Source organism: Micromesistius poutassou (genome assembly GCF_964030765.1).
Source record: "Micromesistius poutassou genome assembly, chromosome: 10".
NCBI classification, from domain to species: Eukaryota; Metazoa; Chordata; class Actinopteri; order Gadiformes; family Gadidae; genus Micromesistius; species Micromesistius poutassou.
The window spans coordinates 2,002,163-2,022,853 of NC_140280.1; the positions used below are offsets into that span (position 1 = coordinate 2,002,163).

At 46.4% G+C, this 20,691-nt stretch overlaps 1 protein-coding gene across 4 annotated transcripts; it reads left to right on the top strand.

The window, feature by feature from the left end:
• Positions 1-1,472: 1,472 nt before the first annotated feature.
• On the top strand, positions 1,473-15,326 carry LOC311354903 (arfaptin-2-like). 4 transcript variants are annotated; one of them, XM_084474776.1, is made up of 10 exons: positions 1,473-1,715; positions 3,531-3,635; positions 5,796-5,852; positions 8,068-8,176; positions 8,439-8,495; positions 10,947-11,059; positions 11,707-11,928; positions 12,563-12,720; positions 13,265-13,439; positions 14,799-15,326. In XM_084474776.1, the coding sequence occupies exons 2-10, from the start codon at positions 3,537-3,539 to the stop codon at positions 14,952-14,954; spliced, it is 1,146 nt and encodes a 381-aa protein (XP_084330902.1). In that variant the 5' UTR covers positions 1,473-1,715; positions 3,531-3,536; the 3' UTR covers positions 14,955-15,326. The 4 variants fall into 4 exon arrangements, with proteins under 4 accessions (XP_084330902.1, XP_084330900.1, XP_084330901.1 ...); XM_084474774.1 differs by lacking the exon at positions 8,439-8,495 and having other exon boundaries at positions 14,799-15,325; XM_084474775.1 differs by lacking the exons at positions 5,796-5,852; positions 8,439-8,495 and having other exon boundaries at positions 14,799-15,325.
• Positions 15,327-20,691: the final 5,365 nt, after the last annotated feature.

Below are 20,691 nucleotides of genomic sequence, written 5' to 3' on the forward strand. Positions count from 1 at the left end.
GAGTCTAGAAGAGTCTAGAGTCTAGTGTATTTCGCCCATGCCCACCAGACACCAGAGCTTGGAGGAGGAGAGAAACTATTTACCAAAAACAAAGAGGACCTAAGAGGTAACCATGCTATTAAAGTCAGCGTCTGATGTGTTTCACATGTGGTTAGTGTCATATTCATGCGCTTGCAGAACTCCTAATGCTTGTGTGAGTGTGCAAGTGAGTCACCAACACTGGTCTCCCAGCGGGTGACTGTATTGGTCCTCTGATGCCCCTAACTAGCTCGTCTACGGCCAGACGCGGATGCTGTGGTTGCTAACTTACCCATGAGCCAGAGGTTCCGTCCCTAATCACTTCTCAAACCTTCGGCAACTAACGGAAAACACACTTTTGGTCTCACATAGCTTCCCCCACTGGGAATCAACTCATATTATTCAACATTTTTTATTATGTGTTTATGTTGGACACATCTTTATTTTATTTCTATTCATATAAGTAGGTCATATACGTAATGTTGATATCATTGTATCCTTCATTGTTCATATTCATATTAGTAGTAGTAGAACTAGTTGTAGGCTAGCAGTAGTAGTAGTAGTAGTTGATATACTCTCTTAGTTTAGTGTATTTAAATAGTATTAGTGGAAAAAATATAAATCCTATTATTATTATTATTATCCCATTATTACTTTACTACTTTAATAACACGTTTAGTAACACAATACTCATTAAATTAGCTTGCATTGCCCTCTATTGGCAAGAGTCAGGGTTGCAACCATACGAAACCAAGGAAATCAATAATGAGAAAATAGTTATTAATTCCACGACTATTTCCCCCAAAATAGCCACTATATGTTGGTGACTGAACTATATACACATAGACAGCATATTCAATTCACAATAATAAAGTGCATAAATATGCTCATGGACGTATTATGCGAAGATGCGCTGACACCACAAATATTGGCCGTCGTACGTCAACGTCGCCGCCATATTGGAGAGGCAACGACCGGCGCGTAATCAAATGCGATAGTAGCAAGGTAAACGGGGCAGCTGCGGTTTTTCTGGATAAAATGCTCTATAATGTTTACATTTCTAAACCAATTACTGTGATTTTTTTTCAAAGGTTTATGATCCACGTGGACTTAAATACATATTAAATATATATTTTCTCTTTTTTCTCTGCTTTAATATGAATATAAAAACTACTTATTTGAATCGGTTTAGAAACGTAAACAACTCCCCCACTCATCGCATTGGTTTGTAGGCCAGTCTTGCCCTCTCAAATATGGCGGCGACGTTGACGTATCCCATTCCCAGCAACGGGATACGTCAACGTCGCCGCCATTTTGGAGAGGGCAAGACTGGCCTGTAAAGCAGTGTGCACTCGCTCTGACATTCATCGATGACATCGGTGCAGCATCGCTCCACTCCGGCTGCAAACCGTTTTCCCGGTGTCGTCAGTTCCGGGAGCGTAGCGTACCCTCACTGGAAAAAGAAGGTAGCGGATTAGAAGGACGGGAGCCTCAGTTTAGTCGAAGCCAGTCGGTTCCCGGTCATGTAAAAATATCGATGAGCGAGAGCACACGATCGTTGCGTGCTATTTCTTAATTTGGATTGGATATTTGGAATTGATCACGTCTAAGGAAGGCACTCAGTGGGATGCACTTAGCCTGTTATTAGCTTGCAGCGGTAGCCATCCGAACACCTTACACCAGGACCAAGCCCTCGGGTAAGACATCTCGTCCATTTCCACCCGAGTTGTTCCCTTTTTTCCTGATATTCTCACTTACATCTGATCACAATACCATACGGAATGCGTCTTTTTTTTTTTACAAACATACAATAGCGTTTTCCTCCTAATATCCTTTCATAAAAATAAAAAAAAAGAAGAAACCCCGCAGGCCCACAGTAAACTACCAGTTAAGCAATGTCAACACAGTCTTTATTATTATTCATTATTTACAAACAACCCCGAACCGGTTTCTAATTCGCTGTCGGCCCGTTTAAACAGCAGCAGCAGCCACGGCGGTCGTGCTGGTGTAGCATGATGTGTGTCTGACAGCACCCGCGTCTGATTGGCTGAGCGCTGCGCTACGTGCAGGGGATCCACCTGCTCCGCGCTGCACCTGTCTCCTAGGTGCGCATATGGAACCTACATGTGGACGCGGGAGACGCTTCCCTGGCTGCCACGCATCCATGCGTGGCACTAGTGTTTGACTAATATTTTCACACCGAAACGAAACGTCTAGAGTCACGTTTTATTGGTCAACCCATAGCTATGCTTACTCTTATCACATAACAAGTCTGATAGGATTTTTTTTTTATTCATGGACTTGTTTGTTTTGAAGTACTAGTAAAAGTAAAGTCAAGCTGTTGTTAACCTGCTTTGGCGATTGACCGTATTACCCTGTTATAACAATGAATCCTACTGTATACCTATTTACAACTACCTGGGCATTTAGTGTTGCAAATGTCCCGCTTACAACTTTTATTGCTCTTGCCTCTGTGCTCATATTTTACATCACGGTGACGGTTTTACTGGAACCACCTACTTCTAGTATGGGCCTCAAACTTCATAGATCTAGATTGGAGCACCCATTTCTATTTGTTTAGTAGTGTGTGTGTGTGTGTGTACATTGGGTTTTATTCAGTTTATTCAGTGCCGTGTTTGTCTTTGGAACCCACACCCTGCCCCACGGCCCAAAAGCCCAGATAAGCTGTTCTGTTGTTCGTTGGCCCTGCCTGCCTTCTTTGTCATCGGACGGCCTCACCGTTTGCCCTCGCCGTTTATTAAGTCTTCCTCTTCTTTGCATGCATTATTACGGCAAATAAATGCAAAATATCACAGCATCATAATGTAGCTTGTACAGGCCTATCATTACAGACAACATGAGGGAATTTCTACAAGTGTGTGTGTGCGTGTGTGTGTGTGCGTGTGCGTGTGTGTGTGTGTGTGTGTGTGTGTGTGTGTGTGTGTGTGTGTGTGTGTGTGTGTGTGCGTGTGCGTGTGCGTGCGTGTGTGTGCATGTGCGTGGTTGTGGTTCGTGTCAGCGTTGGCTCTCTGTACGTGTGGAGCCGGTGTTGCTACAACCTCGGCCTTATGCTAGTGGCTCTCGTCTCCCCCGGGACGGGGGCAGTGGCCTCAGAAGCTACTCAGAGCTGAGCTGTAAAATGAAGTGTCGGCTTGATCAGAACAGTCCATTGTGTGGTCTCGGCCCTTCGTAGGTGACGCCTCTCCATCGAAGCCCCCGCTTTTTTGGTGTAAGCTGCCCTTGTGAGAAATAATGGGAGTATTTTCGAGTGGGTCCTTTGTTCCAGGCACTCGTCACAACTGTACGCTAATGACCTTTTTATTCTCTTTTCGTTCGTCCCCATCTCCCCGTCTGGTCTTTCTCCCCCTCTCCTCGTCTGCCTTCTTCTCCTCCTCCTCTCCTCTCCTCTCTCCTGTCTCTCACTCTCTTCCCACTGGTTTGTCATCCTGTCGCTGGTTTCTCTCCCCCATTTTTCTCCCGCTCTACCTCCCCTCTCCTCACACCTCCTCTAGTCTACTATGACAGACAGCATCATGAGCAAGGCAGCCACCATGGAGATCCCCATCAACAGTAACGGAGACACCGGGACGTTACCCGAGGATGACAGCCTGGAACAGGTAAGGCCTCCCGCTTCGAGAGGGCCCATCCCCATAAGGCACACAAGACACGTCATGTGAACACAAACAAGTGACGACAACAAGTTTGTTGTTTTCTGGCCAGGTTGGCCTAGAGCTGCTTCTTCTTTGTTTCCAGAATTGTGAACATCAATCAGAAAGTCTACAGACACCACATGTCTGAACCAAGCACGTTATATTACATTACAACACATGTTGAAATGCTTATCGAGCTCTGTTACAAAGTGGAACAAGTGGATTAAATCTCCATTGTAGTTTCGCTGAGAGAGTGAGTCGGCTGTTCTACCTCCACAGTCGTAGGCTTGTGTCACTACATCAGGGAACTAAAGGGGGCCGTGGGGGGGGGGGGGGTAATCCACTGGGGAATGTTCCGTTAGGAGTCCTCTGGTCTCCGTGGGAACCAGTGGTTCCACTAACAGCTGCCACAGCCTGTAGGGCAGCCTCGGTGTTTGCTGAACGTGCGTCTGTCTAGCTGGTCACCTCCGTACCAGACCGCTGGATGAATGCGAGCAGATCAGAGCTGAACTAGTACGCGACGATGAGCGTCTCGAGTCCCGCGATGTTGCTGCTGTCAGGAGTCGTGGTTCACAGTTTTAGAGTAAGGGTTGCAGTGAACGTGTGTTTTAAGTGGAACAGGTTTTGGTGATCTTGGTGCTTGCTTGGCCCGGGGCCACACCTGGTTCAATAAGTGGTTCTCATAATAATGACTTGGATCCTGGTGAAGGCTCTGTTGAAACAATAGTCTATTTGTTAACCAAGCGTGTGACGGGCTAGAGAGGCGATGTTATCAGTTCAGGCCTCCAGTAATGTCGCTCTTTAAGGAAATGGAAAACCTGTCCTTGCATCTAGTGTCTGTCTTCCAACATAACATGACGTGTTGGAAAGTAATAGGGCTAGAAATTAGTACAATGGAGGAGGACGGCTGATCTGATCAGAGAGTGACAAAACCACCTCGGCAGCTGTGTTTTTCGCTTTCTTGCATCAGGCAGTAGAGAAAGTGGTGCTTTATTTTCAGCTGTCACAAAATGTATCGGCACTAGGCCTGGGCGATATGGCTGAAAGACATATCACTATAACTTGATCATATTGATCAATATCGATAACTATTGATCATTTTAATGACCTAAAAAGACTAGGAATTACCATGCTGGATTTCTTTCACTTCCGTTTAACATTTAATATGACCTCCCACTGTTCTTCATTGATAAATACTCCAATGTCGATAGTAACAATGAAAAACACTCACATTTTGTAAATAAGTATGGAACCGTGTTTGTGTAACAAACCCAGCTGCTAGATTCGGTGGTCCAGTCTCTTATCGATATATATATATATATATATATATATATATATATTGAACATGTTTAATATTGATATTGATCAAAAGTCTATCACAATGCGATAATTCATTGTTTTATTGCCCAGGCCTAGTTGGCACACGTGGTTGAATAAGCTAGTGGGCCAAGGTCAATGATATGCCCTTGGCCCCACACAGTTAAGAAGTCAATGTTTTATTCCACGGTATATTTCCTAGTTTGAATGTGTTCCCCATGAGCAGTGGCGAGTTCACCGGCACTGGATATTAACCAGTTGTCATGGCAACTCTGCAACGAATCGAATGCGGAGTGTGTGTATGTGTGTGTGTGTGTGTGTGTGTGTGTGTGTGTGTGTGTGTGTGTGTGTGTGTGTGTGTGTGTGTGTGTGTGTGTGTGTGTGTGTGTGTGTGTGTGTGTGTGTGTGTGTGTGTGTGTTGTCCTTGGGCATTTAGCCCCTCAAAGGAAACCTGATATCCGAAGCGGTACTGTTCACTGTTAAAATGTGGAGGATGTCAAGGTACGGGCTGAAAGATCTGCTGATCTCTCCATCCACATTCAGAACCGCCTGGACGTTCAAAATCCAAGTTGAACCTATCTTATTTTAATTTATGTTCTCATGTTATTTACTTTGATATTTTGATTTCAGTTCTGTTCAAATTTGTCATTGTACTTCTTCATTTAGTTTTTACTTTGTGTGTTCATGTGTGTGTGTGTGTGTGTGTGTGTGTGTGTGTGCGTGTGCGTGTGTCTGTTTGTGTGCGTGTGTCTGTTTGTGTGTGTCTTGTTTGTGTGTGTGTGTGTTCTCACGTACTTCATCTCTGTACAGGCTGCTAAGCTCCAGTGGAGCTTAGATGAGAAGGTAGGATACTCCAGAGACACCAGGGTGAGCCAGCCAGCAGTGTGTATTACACTCTTTGTGTGTGTGTGTGTGTATGTGTGTGTGTGTGTGTGTGTGTGTGTGTGTGTGAGACGGATGTCACAATAACCCTCCCTATCTGTACCAATGTAGATTGGCAACATCCGGGGTTGGTTCATTCACTGTATGAAGCCAAAGCTCTACACTGATTACTACAGTAGTAATATGCTGAAATGTAACAAAACAAATGAGAATTCCCACACAATTAAAAAGTCACGAATAGCGTGGTTTGAGTTGGAGGTCTCAAACTCCATCTGGTGCTCAGCACGACTCACGATTTGTATTTGGATAATGGACATACCACAACACAATGTGTGTTTTCATTACGGACTCTACCCAGACGCTGGTTTTGTGACTTCCTTAGTGTGTGCGTGTGTTGTGTTATTTTCTTCCATTAGTGCCTTGCTCAATGGTTTGGACTTTCTAGTAAGGACAAACCGTTGTGTATAGCTTTGGGCAGTGCCTCTCAGCCCTAACTAACTAACTCTAGATGTAGAGGCCAGGACAATGTCTGAAACATGGCCATGTCCCCTAACTGTGTGTCACCTTTTAACATGTCATGTAGTGTGTGTGTGTGTGTGTGGGGGGGGGGGGCGTTCTTAAATGGCCTGGTCAGAGAGACAAACCGGCGTGTGTGCTGTGTGTTCACGCGTGTTTGGTGTGTGTGTGTGTGTGTGTGTGTGTGTGTGTGTGCTTTTGTGGGTGTTCTTCATGCACAAGGGTGAGATGATGTGTGGACAAGCGATCGACCAAACATCGCCAAACTGTGAACTAGCCAGTTTGTCGTGTGTTCTTGTTCAGTTGGGTGTGCATATATACGCAAAGAATGCAGTTGAGGGAACGGAACACTAAGGGTGGAGAGGGGGGGGGGGGGGGGCGTCTGTGTTTGTTTACAATGAGGAAATTACAACTCCCCCTCCCACACCCATTGCAGTCTTCCTGAGTTTCGTCACTTAAGATTCTGTTGGGCTTAACCCGTTGCGCTGAACACAAGACTGTATTGCAAGAGGGATCCATGCTCAAAGGATGGCTCTCTGCATGTAAGAAGGAAATACAAACAAGATTGTTGTTAAATGTACCAGTACTGGTATCAACAGACAAATATTTCCCAAGACTTGTATGCAATAATGGCAAAACTCTGGGCTGGATCTTGTCAAGTATTTGTGTTTGGTCCATATTGGCATATTCCCTCTCCCAACCGCACAATATGTTTATTGAAAGCTGGGGCAGGCAATTTATTTGAGAAGCAGTTTTAGCATATTTTTGGAAATTCTCTTTCAATCCCAACAGCGATAAGTAAAATAAAGAATCCGTGGCCGTCTCAGCTGGCCTGTAATAAGCCAATCAAATCATTGAATTCGCTAGAATGAAATGATTGGCTGGCCTACTGTCTGTCTTCCTGCCCGGCCACATTGCCGCAGACCTGTTGCTAAAGCCAGCAAGTGAGCTAGGGTTTTGGGGGAGTGGCTTTGGAGGGAGGCCTGAAGGAGGCTTGGGATCTTATTTGGTTTAATTCTTGCTTTACTCTGGCTGGGTTCTCTTGATTGCCTTCCCTAGCTTTAAATAATGTTTTATGCAATGGAAACAAAGTTTGCACAGGATTAATTTTAACATCAGGACCCTATTTTGTCAGTTCTAGTTCATGTTATCTTTGGACAAAAGGTTTTATTTGAAGAAGCATGTGTATGGCCATTTACGCACCATATATATGGCCATAAACATGCCACGTATATGGCTGTCCCATATACACTTCTCACCGCATAGCAGCACTCTATCAATGAGGTGGGTTAATCATTAGCAGTCAGCTATCTTTCCCTTTGTTGTTCCTTCCTTGCCTTTTCCACTGTGTCCCAGCACCAGCCTCCCTAACCTGTAGCTGGCCCTAACCTCGCTAACCAAGTGGTGTTTGTCGCCCCCTAGTGACTAACACTGTAACCTTCTGGCCTCGGTGTAGTGAAAGCCAGCACCAGTTTCCATGACCTTCTCGGCCTAATCCTGTCTACATGTGTTCCTCTCTGTCTCTCTCCCTGTGTGTCTGTGTGTGTGTGTGTGTGTGTGTGTGTGTGTGTGTGTGTGTGTGTGTGTGTGTGTGTGTGTGTGTGTGTGTGTGTGTGTGTGTGTGTGTGTGTGTGTGTGTGTGTGTGTGTGTGTGTGTTGTCTCTCTCGCTCCCAAACCTTCCAGGACCTGCAGCAGGTCATGGTGTCGGGGCCCAATCTCAATGAAACCAGCATCGTTTCCGGGGGTTACGGCGGCACAGCGGAGGGCGTCATCTCCACCAGCTCCATCAAAGGTAGTCGCTTTCTGTCTCTCTGTAGGAAACCACAAAGAGTCCATGAAATGAGCGGACTGGTTCCCTTTAAACCTCCTCTCATCTTTCCCTTTAGTGCTTAACGTATTGTTCTATCATTTGCAACGTGTTCTACTCTGGTTGTATTTGTGAATGTGGGCTTTATTTAAGACGATGCGTAATCTCTCATTACAGTCTGCCATCCTGCCTGGGCCACCACATTTCTCTCGTTCTAACAATGTTGATTTATTTCTGTTTCCGTCAGGGCCGGCGATTTTCGTCAACTATGAGTTTAACAAAAGGATCCCAAACACAGGAATAGGTGGCTCCTCGGATCCCTTTTCCTACTTTGGAGGCAAAAAGCTCATTCCCAAATCCTGGATGTAGTTCTAACGTGTGTCCAGTTTTTATATGGAAACTAAGGACTAAAAGTAAAGACTACAGTACATATTGAATGGTACAAACTACCTTCCTCAGGACAGTATTTTCAGGGCAATACGAGAAAGATAATTCCCTGATTGGTGTGGTTATCCCATGCCATTATTGGTACATCAATCTTTATTTTTTTCTGGATTTGGGAAGGGGCTTTGTTGCTGTCTTAGGCTCACTGTTCACGACTGATATTTCTTACCTTGAGAGGTGAACCTGTGCGGGTCTCTTGTGTCTCTTGTGTCCACGTTCCCCGTCCCTGTCGACGGCTTTACAAGTGGACCGTGTAGTGCTTTCATCTCTGGTTCGGCTCTGCTCGCTTTCCTCCTGGGATCGCACACTGCACGGTCGTTCCCCCCCGTCTAATTCCCCCCCCTCGCCCTTACTTTGAAAGCGGAAGTTCTCTCTGGTCCAAACAGGAAACCATTACTTTGTGTGTGTTTCTCGCTGTTTGTTTTTTTCTAAACGCGTTCTGTGCACATGTGACAGATTGCATTACGCTTGAGGGGGGGTTCAAAAAGGACAAGATAGATCTAGAAGATTTGTTTGGAGAAACGGCTCCGGGCGACAACTGGCATGACGATCGCCAACACAGCTCGTGCACTCTCCCAAATGTTGTCTGTAGACCTAGTGTCCATCGTTGCTTGTGTCTCTTGTACTAACTGTTAACTAACCATTGTCTCTCTTCATCTTTGTCCACATGTCTGGCGTCTTCCCAACACCCCCCCCCCCCCGTTCTCTCCTGACATGCTACCCATTCACTCCCTGCCCTTACCCTCCCCTTCTCTCCTCACCCTTTCATTTGAATCACCCCCCCCCCCCCCTGCGCCTTGTTGGTTTGTCCTCCCGCTGTTATCAAACTGTCACTTTGACATCCCTCTTGTCACCTGTCACTCTCGTTTTCCCTCTGCTCTACTCTGCACCCTCGTGCACGACTGCTTCTGACTCATAACTCGTCACCATGTCGATGCCATGTTGTAAAAATTGGCCTGATTCGAAACCCTCCCCACCCCCCCCCCCCACCCCAATGTCAAACTCATGCCATGCAACGATGTGAATTTGACTTGCATGTTTTGGCCCTGAACCCTAACCCACACCCACACCCATACCCCCTACCCCCTACCCCCCCCACCCATAAACCCCCATCCGCCCACTGCCCCATGCACCGCCACAGACCTGCGTATGAAGTCCAGGCGCGGTAGTGTGCCACCGAGCTACGCCACCGCGCGACACTTAGCGCACCAAACATATGAATACCAAGGCACCGGGGGTAAGAGACGTAGTTCAGTTAGCCGCCGAGCTTGTGGCGTAGCGAGTAGCCAACGCTCAAAACCATTTCCCAGGGGGCAGAGCGCGAAAACACACGCCGTGCACTTCTGGATTTTGATTGGTTTGAATTCTTGCTTGCTGACATCACGTGACGCTAATTTGAGCCAATCGGAAACGGAGGTTGCAGTAACCTGTGTTCATGCAGAGGGGGGTGCTGTTTACTTTGTTTACAAACTAGAGAGTGGTTACTCTTTAACCCCTCATCCAATATTAAATACAATTACAATATTGATCTTATGCAACTTAAAGGAGGGCAAAACACAAGTCATTCTTCCCCACTAAAATGTTCCTACTTCTATGTGTTCATTATTTTCCTTCTGTCCCGTTGTTCAGCCATTAATTCACTAACTCTTGTGTACATTGTCTCTGTTGTCTTGAAGCTCGTGGCAATAGACATGCTTTTATAACCATGAGATAATCATTCCTGAAGTCAGTTTAGTCACTTTCAAAACACCGCTGTGCTAAATCGTAAGTCGCGACGTGTAACATTTCAACTAGCTCGTAGCTTAAAATGACCTGGATATACTGTACGTGTAGCCAATGTTGATCGATAGTGATTTAATAAAGCTTTCAATAAAATCTTATCACTGATGTATGCTACAGATGAAACAGACTAGCCAGCTGTCGTACCGCTATCTTTGTTTACTAGAACCTTACTATGATCACTCCTTAAACCCCTCCCACTCACGCCACCCAGCGAGCCAAGCTACGCCAGTTCACGTCACACAGATGCACAGCTAGTTAGAGTGGACAGAACCCTGCTACTGGGTTGTGTGAACTCTGAAAGTCTCCCACCTACCAACTGGTAGGGGCTCAGTCTTACACATTGCGACTGTAAACACTCAGGGGTCTCGTTTGAATACGGGGGGGAGGGGGCTAAAAAGGTTTGGACTCATAGAGAACTACAACTACGGTGGCCTTGGGGGGGGGGACCTCTTCTTCTTCTGTCATAGTGCTGGAAGGCTCATCAGGGCTCATGTGTTTGAGTGCGTTTCTGACTGCTCCCGTTCGTCAGGATCCAACATCAACCACAGCGCCAGCAGCTCGTCGCTGGCAGACGACGCGAACCGCGGCGTGGCCGTGGAGAAGCTGGAGTACGTCAAGAAGTGGGGCCTCAACACCTACAAGGTATCCTCCTCCTCCAGTGCTGCACCCTCCCCCCCCATTAGATACTGTTTGATGACCAAGGTCATTGCTGGAGGTCATTTTTTGATCTTTTGATTATTGTGCAACAGAAGTTTTTTATTCTCAGTGCATTTCTTTAATCCACGTTAATGCATTCCAGATTTTTTCTTTTTCGTCAATGTTCGTCCTATCGGTGGTATTCGTACACCCTAGTTCGGCCGGGAGACGTATTTGTCTATAAGTGTCTGTCTGGCCTCTCGTAACACTCCGAGCCTTGCTCAAAGCGGCCACCACTCTTAAGCGTCGCCCCACACAAGCTACTCCCGCTGTGTACAGCACCTGGCGCCCGTCACTGTCCCGCCCCCCACGCTGTAACCCCCGGTGAGGAGATTCAAGATTCAAGAATTTATTTGTCACATGCGTGATTTGTGGAACAAAAAGCAGTGAAATGGGGATTGCGACTGCAACTCCCAGCTGTGCAAAGTTTAATAATAACAGAAAAGTAAGAAGATAGAAAACAGAAGGGGGGGGGGGGTGGGGATTAAATGAAATAAAATGAAAAAAGTTTATGAAGAGAGGGGGGGAATTATGAGGTCGAGCAGCACTAAGCACTCGTCCCTCCTCTCTCCTCCGCCCCTTCCGCCCTCCAGTGCACCAAGCAGATGATCTCGGAGCGCTTCGGGCGGGGCTCGCGGACCGTGGACCTGGAGCTGGAGGCCCAGATCGAGGTGCTGCGGGACACCAAGAGGAAGTACGAGAACATGCTGCGGCTGGCCCGCGCGCTGACCAACCACTTCTACAGCATGGTGCAGACGCAGCACGCGCTGGGCGACACCTTCGCCGACCTCAGCCAGAAGTCTCCGGAGCTGCGGGTACGTACGGCCACGGTGATCGGCCCGGCGACGGGACATGGGTTTACTCGACTACTAGAGGAACGGAACGTTGGAGAAGAAATTAAACCACAGCGCTACATAGGGCTTTTTTCTTTAATAGAAATTGCAGAACAGCTGGATTCATATCTGGACTTTATTTTCTATTTGACCATTCTGTGTATGTTTTTAAGGGGAAATTTCGAAGTTCTCATTTACAAAGTGTTTTTTTTGGAGAGAAATTATGAATAAATGCATCATGTTTTCAAACTCAAAAATAATCGTTTGAATAATCGAGATTTCAATATTGACCAAAATAATCATGATTATGATTTTTTCCATAATCAAGCAGCCCTAGCGCTACATATAAAAAAAATAAAAGTCCTGCCACCTTTTGTGTGATGCCAATCTCGTTGCGGTTTCAATTGTGGCTCAGACTTTAAAATGAACTACGACTATGGAACTAGTGTCACCTTATTTTTATATTACAAATTTTGAATTTTTTGCACAATCTCTGCAGGCACTGCCACTTTTTTATTTTCACTGCATTAATTGTACGTGTCAAATAAAACTCAAATTGAATCTTGAATCTGGGAAGGAGGAAGTGAGCCAACGTGTGTTTGCATCTGTTGGACAGGACGAGTTTGGCTACAACGCGGAGACGCAGAAGCTGCTGTGCAAGAACGGGGAGACCCTCCTGGGGGCGGTGAACTTCTTCGTGTCCAGCATCAACACGCTGGTCAACAAGACCATGGAGGACACCCTGCAGACCATCAAGCTGTACGAGAACGCCAGGTGAGAGGCAGAGGCAGGAGGGAGCCGTTTATGTTCCATCGTTGGAGAGTAACGCACTGCCAGACCGAAGCAACACAGTGAAGAGGTTGAGATTAATGCTTACAGGTATCAAATGTGTTATACAACTACTCCATTAACCGTTTTGGGCCTAACTACATTATGGCTTACTTTCTTCATAGCGATAATACCATCTCTTTCGTCAAAACTATATGAAGTTATTCAGGTTTAAAGGGACTATGTGTAAGAATTAGAAATACCTTCTCATTACTGGCCCCTCCTGGCTGGTAGGGGAACTGCAGCTGGCTAAACTACAACTTGTTCATATGGTGGCAATTTAAAGTGTTTTATGCATGTAAAAAAAAAAATCACACTTAGTCCATTTTTTAAGCTTATTCATTCAACTTCATCCAAGGGGAAGAAAGTGAGAAATACTACTACCACTACACCGTCGTACTCTCCTCACAAACCCACATTGACCACCAAAACACCGGGGTCGCCCCTCAACGATATCCCGGTATCTCGGGTGTGTCTCCGCTCCGCGCAGGCTGGAGTTCGACGCGTACCGGGCCGACCTGGAGGAGCTGAGCCTGGGGCCGCGCGACGCCGTGACCATGGCGCGCATCGACGCCGCCCAGCAGCAGTTCCAGGTCCACAAGGACAAGTACGAGCAGCTGCGCGCCGACGTCACCATCAAACTCAAGTTCCTGGAGGAGAACAAGGTGAGAGCCGGAGAGCCGGGGCACTCCCGGCACTCTTGCTGATACGCTGCCTTTTAACTCTCGAAACCGTCAACTCATTTCTTATGCTGGGTACACTACAGGATAATTTGCCCGATTTTTGTGCCGATTTCCCCCCTCCCGACTGTGGTCAGTGAAGCCCAGATTTGAGGACGGTAAATGGACTGCATTTATATAGCGCATTTCTTGTAACCAGTGGCCACCCAAAGCGCTTTACAATATTGCCTGACGTTCACCCATTCACACACCGACGGCAGCGTCAGCCATGCAAGGCGACAGCCGGCTTGTCGGGAGCAGTCAGGGTGAGGGTGTCTCGCTCAGGGACACCTCGACACTCAGTGAGGAGGAGCCGGGGATCGAACCAGCAACCTTGCGATTACCAGCCAACCCGCTCTACCCCCCTGAGCTAATGCCGCCCTGGATGGTTCTACTGATTATTTTTGCCCGATTTTGTTCCTGTGGTGTGGGGGATGTTAAGAGGGTTTTTTTTTTCCACACCCATTTTCGTTTTTGTCTCACCATTTCGAAATCGCAAATATTAAATGTGTTCAAGATTTACAATCGGATACCCTGTAGTGCGGGGGGAGCACTGAGCACAGCCGAGTACACAGAGAGATGGTCTAGTCTGTTTATACCCAGCATTACTGCTCTCTTCTTCTTCTCTCCCTTTTAATGCCCGTGCATGCTTTCTCTTTGTCTATCTGTCACTATCACTTACTTATCCTTTTCGCTCTCCCTCTCTCTCTGTCTCTCTCTGTCTCCCTCTCTCCCTCCCTCCCTCTCTACCTCCCTCTCTCTCTCGCCCTCCCTCCCTCCCTCTCTCCCTCCCTCTCTCCCTCCCTCCCTCTCTACCTCCCTCTCTCTCGCCCTCCCTCCCTCTCTACCTCCCTCTCTCTCCCTCCCTCCCTCTCTCTCGCCCTCCCTCTCCCTCTCTACCTCCCTCTCTCTCTCTCCCTCCCTCCCTCTCTCTCTCGCCCTCCCTCCCTCTCTACCTCCCTTTCTCCCTCCCTCCCTCTCTACCTCCCTCTCTCTCGCCCTCCCTCCCTCTCTCTCTCCCTCCCTCCCTCTCTCTCTCGCCCTCCCTCCCTCTCTACCTCCCTCCCTCTCTACCTCCCTCTCTCTCTCGCCCTCCCTCCCTCTCTCCCTCCCTCCCTCTCTACCTCCCTCTCTCTCGCCCTCCCTCCCACTCTACCTCCCTCTCTCTCACCCTCCCTCTCTACCTCCCTCTCTCTCTCTCCCTCCCTCCCTCTCTACCTCCCTCCCACTCTATCTCTCTCTCTGTTTCCCTCCCTCTCTCTCTACCTCCCTCTCTCTCTCTCTCTCTCTCTCTCGCCCTCCCAGGTCAAGGTGATGCACAAGCAGCTCCTCCTCTTCCACAACGCCATCTCCGCCTACTTCGCGGGCAACCAGCAGCAGCTGGAGCAGACGCTGCAGCAGTTCAACATCAAGCTGAAGCCCCCCGGCGCGGACAAGCCCTCCTGGCTGGAGGAGCAGTGAGGGGGGGGGGGCCGGAGGAGAGACCCCGCCCATCATCTCCCCTCCCCTCCCCTCCCCTCCCTTCCTCCCCCCCACCCCACCCTACTCTCCGTCACTTCCTCCTTAGTAATCATCCGACAGCCCTCCTCCTCCTCCTCCTCCTCCTCCTCCTCCTCCTCTTCCTCCTCCTCCTCCTCCTCTTCTTCCTCACAGAGGAGTGCGGGGCCCCCTGTGGACAACATGGTAGGCCTGACGTGTGCAGATAGGATGCACGCCGACGGCCGTCCGGACAGGACGTGCAGACGGCAGGATAGATGTAACTATATATAGATATTTAACGATCGGGCACAAGAAAGCCCCCCCCCCCCCCCCCCCCCCCTGGCCTCCTTTCTAGGACCGAATCCCGTGGTTTAGAGTGCCTCTCTCCCCTCCTCCTTTCTCCGCTCACTCCATCGCCTCTCTGTCCCCCCCCCCCCCCCCCCTCGCGCCCCAATTGCCCGGTCCCGTTTGTTCCGTGGGTAAAAAGCCCCTCAGCAACTCACTCTTCACATTCCAGTCTGTTTTTGTCCATCCTATTCATCCCTCCCATCCCAGATCTGTCATCGTTTGTTTTGGCCTTTTTTGTGACGGTGATCTCATCTCATCTCTCTCTGCTACCGCTGGACTCCATATCCCTGAAGCCAAAACAAGAGGAGCCATTCATGCACCGACATCTTAGTCATTGCTGGAAAACATACTTCTGGTCATCAGACACTCCAAAGGGCCCTCAGACATCACCCCCCCCCCCCCCCCCACACGCCACACGGCACCACAACTCTTCCGAACCCTATATTGTCCTTGTGTGCCTCCCTGCGCGGAACGTGGAAGGATTCGTACGTCGACGAGGAAAGAAGCACTACTTTTTATTTCTGGCTGCAGACACCGAAGAGGAATTATTTTTCCGTAAAAAACACGAACCGTGAGACATTTCAAAAATGCAGTAGTGTGCGTACAGCTCGGATCAAGTGCTGTTCTACGTGGAGGGAAAAGGGTTGACGTTGTTGTTTGCAAACGGACACACACACACACACACACACACATACCACACACACACACACACACATACATACCACACACACACACACCGCTGTGGTGTGGTTGAGCCGCGCTTCTGTTCAGTTTTGAATGTCATCTTTTTTTATATTTGCTGGGGTATCTTTCAGGCCCACGCGGCTGTATCCTGTGCTTCAGAGCGTGTTACCAATGTACGCTGGCAACTACCTGTGCTGTAGCGCTGTGACGTGATGATGACACTACAGGCTTGTAAATGAAGAACCGTTAATCGTACGCGCAAAGCCATTTACAAACTGCTGCCACACAGTTCCCGAACGTTCCGTTTGGGAGTGTTATACATAATATATTTTTCTTTTGAATCGTTTTTTTCTTTTTGTATAATTTCCCAAATTTTTTGAGAATGACATGATCGAGCAGTAGAGCTGGTATAAAAAAAACAAAAAAAAAACACCAGCATCTGATGAGTCAGTTCTAGAGAATAACTGAATACTCGAATCAGAGTATGGCAATAGCACCATCTCTGGTGAAACAAGTTATTGTGGACATTCAGGATGAGCCCAAAGTTGCTCAATGTAATGTCATATAAATGCGATGGAAAGGAACATGAAGGAAACTGAAAATTCATAACATGTTCAGGTGCCGTTCCTGTGGCTTTGGTTTGGTGCTCAGACCGTAGTTTGAGACAAAACACTCCACTTGGTGTTTGTAAAGATTAAACAAACTCCATTTTCTAAACGTCATTACAATACAACTTGTGGTTAGTGGTTAGGGATTAACCACAGTGTGCTCATGACAACAATCACAGCATTAGTCAAGACACATACAAATACACAAGACACTAACATAAAGACACCTAACACATAACCCTGACCCACTGAGCATTACATTCATGGATGTAAAGTATTGACAGTCCAAGAGGACAGTCTAGTAAGAATGTCGAATGCAAAGGAATTAATCACACATTGTAAAACAGCATTGACAAGTCAGTGAATTAAAAAAATATACATTTCTATGCATGGAAATTTCATGGATTTAGAAAATGTTTAAAATAAAAAAAATCCTGTTTCTGGTTTATGCAGGATAGTTTGGTGATTAGGGATACATGGTGCCAAGCCATAATTATTTATCATTAATCATAGTTATAATAGACAACATACCTTAACATTTGTGTCCACAGTATAAAAGTGATAGGAGAATTTAATTTTTTTTTTTAAACGTAGGGTTTAAAATTATGAATTATCTTTGAACTACATAGGAGCCCTGTTTTAAGGTGTTGTCTACAAATTCAGAAGCAAATATAGGATTCTATTTTATTGTACATTCAATGTTTGTGTTTTACTTTATAGCTTTCGGCTGTTTTGTCTCAGTGACAGCTTCTTTCCTGTGTCTTATATTTGACTAGCAAGAGCTGTTGTCCAGATAAACATTCTATAGCATAGTTACCTTCATCACAGCTAGGATAAGCAGGCTATTGTTGCTAAGTATAATATTTTTCTATTATTATTGGGACTTCAGAGTTCTGATTCAGAACATTAATAATTGATGGGCAGTTTGTCCGCTGTGTTGCCCCTCCACTAAACATCTCCTGATGCACACCCGATGCCGGTGAAGAGATCATACACCCAGAGGACACCATTGGAGTGTGTCTTTACCAATTATAAACTGTGTTCGTATTTTTACAAACGCATTTAAATCGAAATTCTTTCCAGAGCTCATTCATTTCTGCATTTTAAATGTAGCAGAAAATCAGCATAACGAACATGAACTGTGCATTCATAGGGTAGAGGGTAGACAGTCTAGTATTTGTTTAGCACAATAATACATCTCTCGCGTTGAGTCTGAACGCGTCGAAAACACGGTTCTACCCAGCAGCTAGTGGAGCTATATATCACAAGGTAGACCTTCATCAGCCCTGCGCCGCTGTGTGACCGTGACCACGCTCCTCCGGCCGGCCTCGTGTATATTTGCATGCAGGCCGTGATAACACCCCAAGTAGGTATAGAGTTATTTGTACGGTCAAATACGGACGCTGTATTCTGCCCAGCGCGCAGAGTCCTGCTTTTAACTGTCGGGTTTTATGTTGAATGTAAAAGAAAAATGAGAAAAACAAAAAAAACAACCTTGTGAAACAAAAAACTGTTTCCAGTTCATTTTTCCATCTAAGTCATCTTTTGAGCACGAAAAAAAAAAAAAAAAGACAAACTCTGTAACCACGCTGTATGTCGCCGTAGGGGCAGACGCGCTAGCTCTAGCTCCCAGCTCCCGTGTAAATGCTGATGTTATTGTACACGTTACACAACACTGCTCATACGGCTCATGTGAAATCTCCCCCCCCCCCCCCCCCCCCAGGCCTGTATAACTTGTGTACTTGTACACAGCAATATTTAGTGGATAAAATTGTGTTTATTCTCCTCTCACCACCACACATTCTCCAATGTCACCCCCACCCCCTCCCCCTCCTCCTCGAAATGTCTGAAGGAAACGGCCAGAATCTGAACCCTTGTCGATTTTAAAATATTGCCTATGAAAAGCGTGTATATTATGGAAATATGGAACTCTTAAAGTGAGGTTTTATCTGTGGACAATCAATATTTTCTATTCTATGGTAACGTATGGATGACTGTACATAATGGTGTTTCAGATGAACAAGACGAAAGTCTCGTATCATATGGATCGATGTGAGTTTTTTGCCTTTATTCCACTGAAACCTGACTCTTCCCAAAGGAAAACAAATAAAGTACATGTTTTAAAATGTGGGTCGGAATTTATTATTTTCGAATTGCAGATATTTTTATATTTAATAAAACTGTGTTTGGATAGTGATATCAGCACATTGAGAAGTTGTGTTTAGTTTTTTTTTATAAACTGAACACTATTTTTTTGGAAGGCGTCAAAGGTGGAGAATTATGGAGGTAGATTTGTGTCTCTATTGGCCAGTCTCGATCGGAGTGACAGCATCCACAGTTAGTAACGAGAGAGGGAGTTTTGAAGTCCATGATGAGACCGAGCGGGACTCGGGAGCGGAGTTGCCAAGCTGTCACTCCGATCGAGACTGGCCAATAGAGACGTGTCTTACATCTTTCGGCGTAGGTCCCGCCCACGAGATTCAGCTCAACAGCAAGCAAAACTTTTGGATTCACAAGCAAAACTTTTGGATTCGCAAACAAAACTTTTGGATTTTCAAACAAAACTTTTGGATTCCCATTAATACATTTTTAATCACATTTATTTTACTTGCAATAAAACATTTTTTGATTGCAGTGTCGATAGTTTTGCTCTAAAATCTATTTTTTGATTGCAGTGTGGAAAGTTTTGCTCTCAAACCTATTCTGTTTGATTGCATAATAAAGACACAAATTTACCTCCATAGAGAATCTGCTACACAGACCTTAGATTAGGTTAGCTTCAGAGACTTGTGAAAATGTTACAGTCTACTGAATGTGTTTTAAATGTCCCATCCGCTCTGTGACGCTGACCACTCAGGTCGGTGCAGCAGTGACGTCACGTCGTGTCCGCTGCAACAGGTGACTGTGTGTCTATGAACACCAAACAGCTCGGGCTGGGTTAAACAGTGCATGTCAAATGAGAGCGCTAGCAATGTCACGTTAGAGATGATGATGATGATGATGATGATGATGGAGTCGCTCTCTTATCTGTCCTTGGACACGATGGGCGTTTCCTATTGACGCAGGTGAAGCCGCGGTGAATTACGGCCCCGCCGCGAGATCACGGGGAACTCCTGGTCAAACACACGAGGCGCTGGAGGTTGAATCTCCGATCAATGTCTTCGGAAGACAGTGTTGCAGCGTTACGGTCAGTGAATTCAGATACTAATATATTCAGTTTGATACATGACTTAATCGCAGCGCTGTGTAAAGTAGGACTAATAGATCTCCCACACCTGCCAGGTCTGACGCGTCACATCTGTTTGCTCGGTCGCGGTTTGTTTTGGAAAGACATGGCTTTTTGCAAATTAAGTTTATCCATACTAATTCAGCGGACAATGGACGGTTTGAAGTTAGAGTCAACATTTTAATCCTGGCTGCTCAATTCATTTGAATCCATTTGTTTTTAGCATTTTTTTTATACTGGTGATTAAAGTTACTTGATCAAGCTTTCCTGACTGCAGAGCTCTGAAGTGAGAACCAAACCTTTATTTAATTTAGACCATGTATGTGACATGAAGAGGCCTATACATTCTGACATAAAGGACTATGTGAGATTCGTTGTTATTATAGACGTGTGGCAATTTGCCTGTTTAACTTGGTCATTTGCCTATGTTTACAGGGTGACTATTCCGTCTGTTCCCTCATTATCACATTAACCACAGATGTTTAACGTCATCTAAAGCCATAATGTGTTTTATTAGCTCTCAGTCCTAGAATTCGCAATTGAATATAGCTATGTTGTCTGTTGTGCTTTGGTGCCACTCACTTGGCCCCATACCTCAAAGGCCTCTTGCTTTCCAAAGATCCCCTCAGAAGTGCACAGGAATCGGTGATTGCTCGGATCCCTGAGTTGAATGTTCTCATTAGTGTGTGTGTGTGTGTGTGTGTGTGTGTGTGTGTGTGTGTGTGTGTGTGTGTGTGTGTGTGTGTGTGTGTGTGTGTGTTGGCAGGTGAACATCGAAAAACGGCCATCCATTCCCCCGTAGGCCTGCGCGGGTCAGGGGACCTGGTTCCTGCGTCGCTCCTCGTCCTGAACG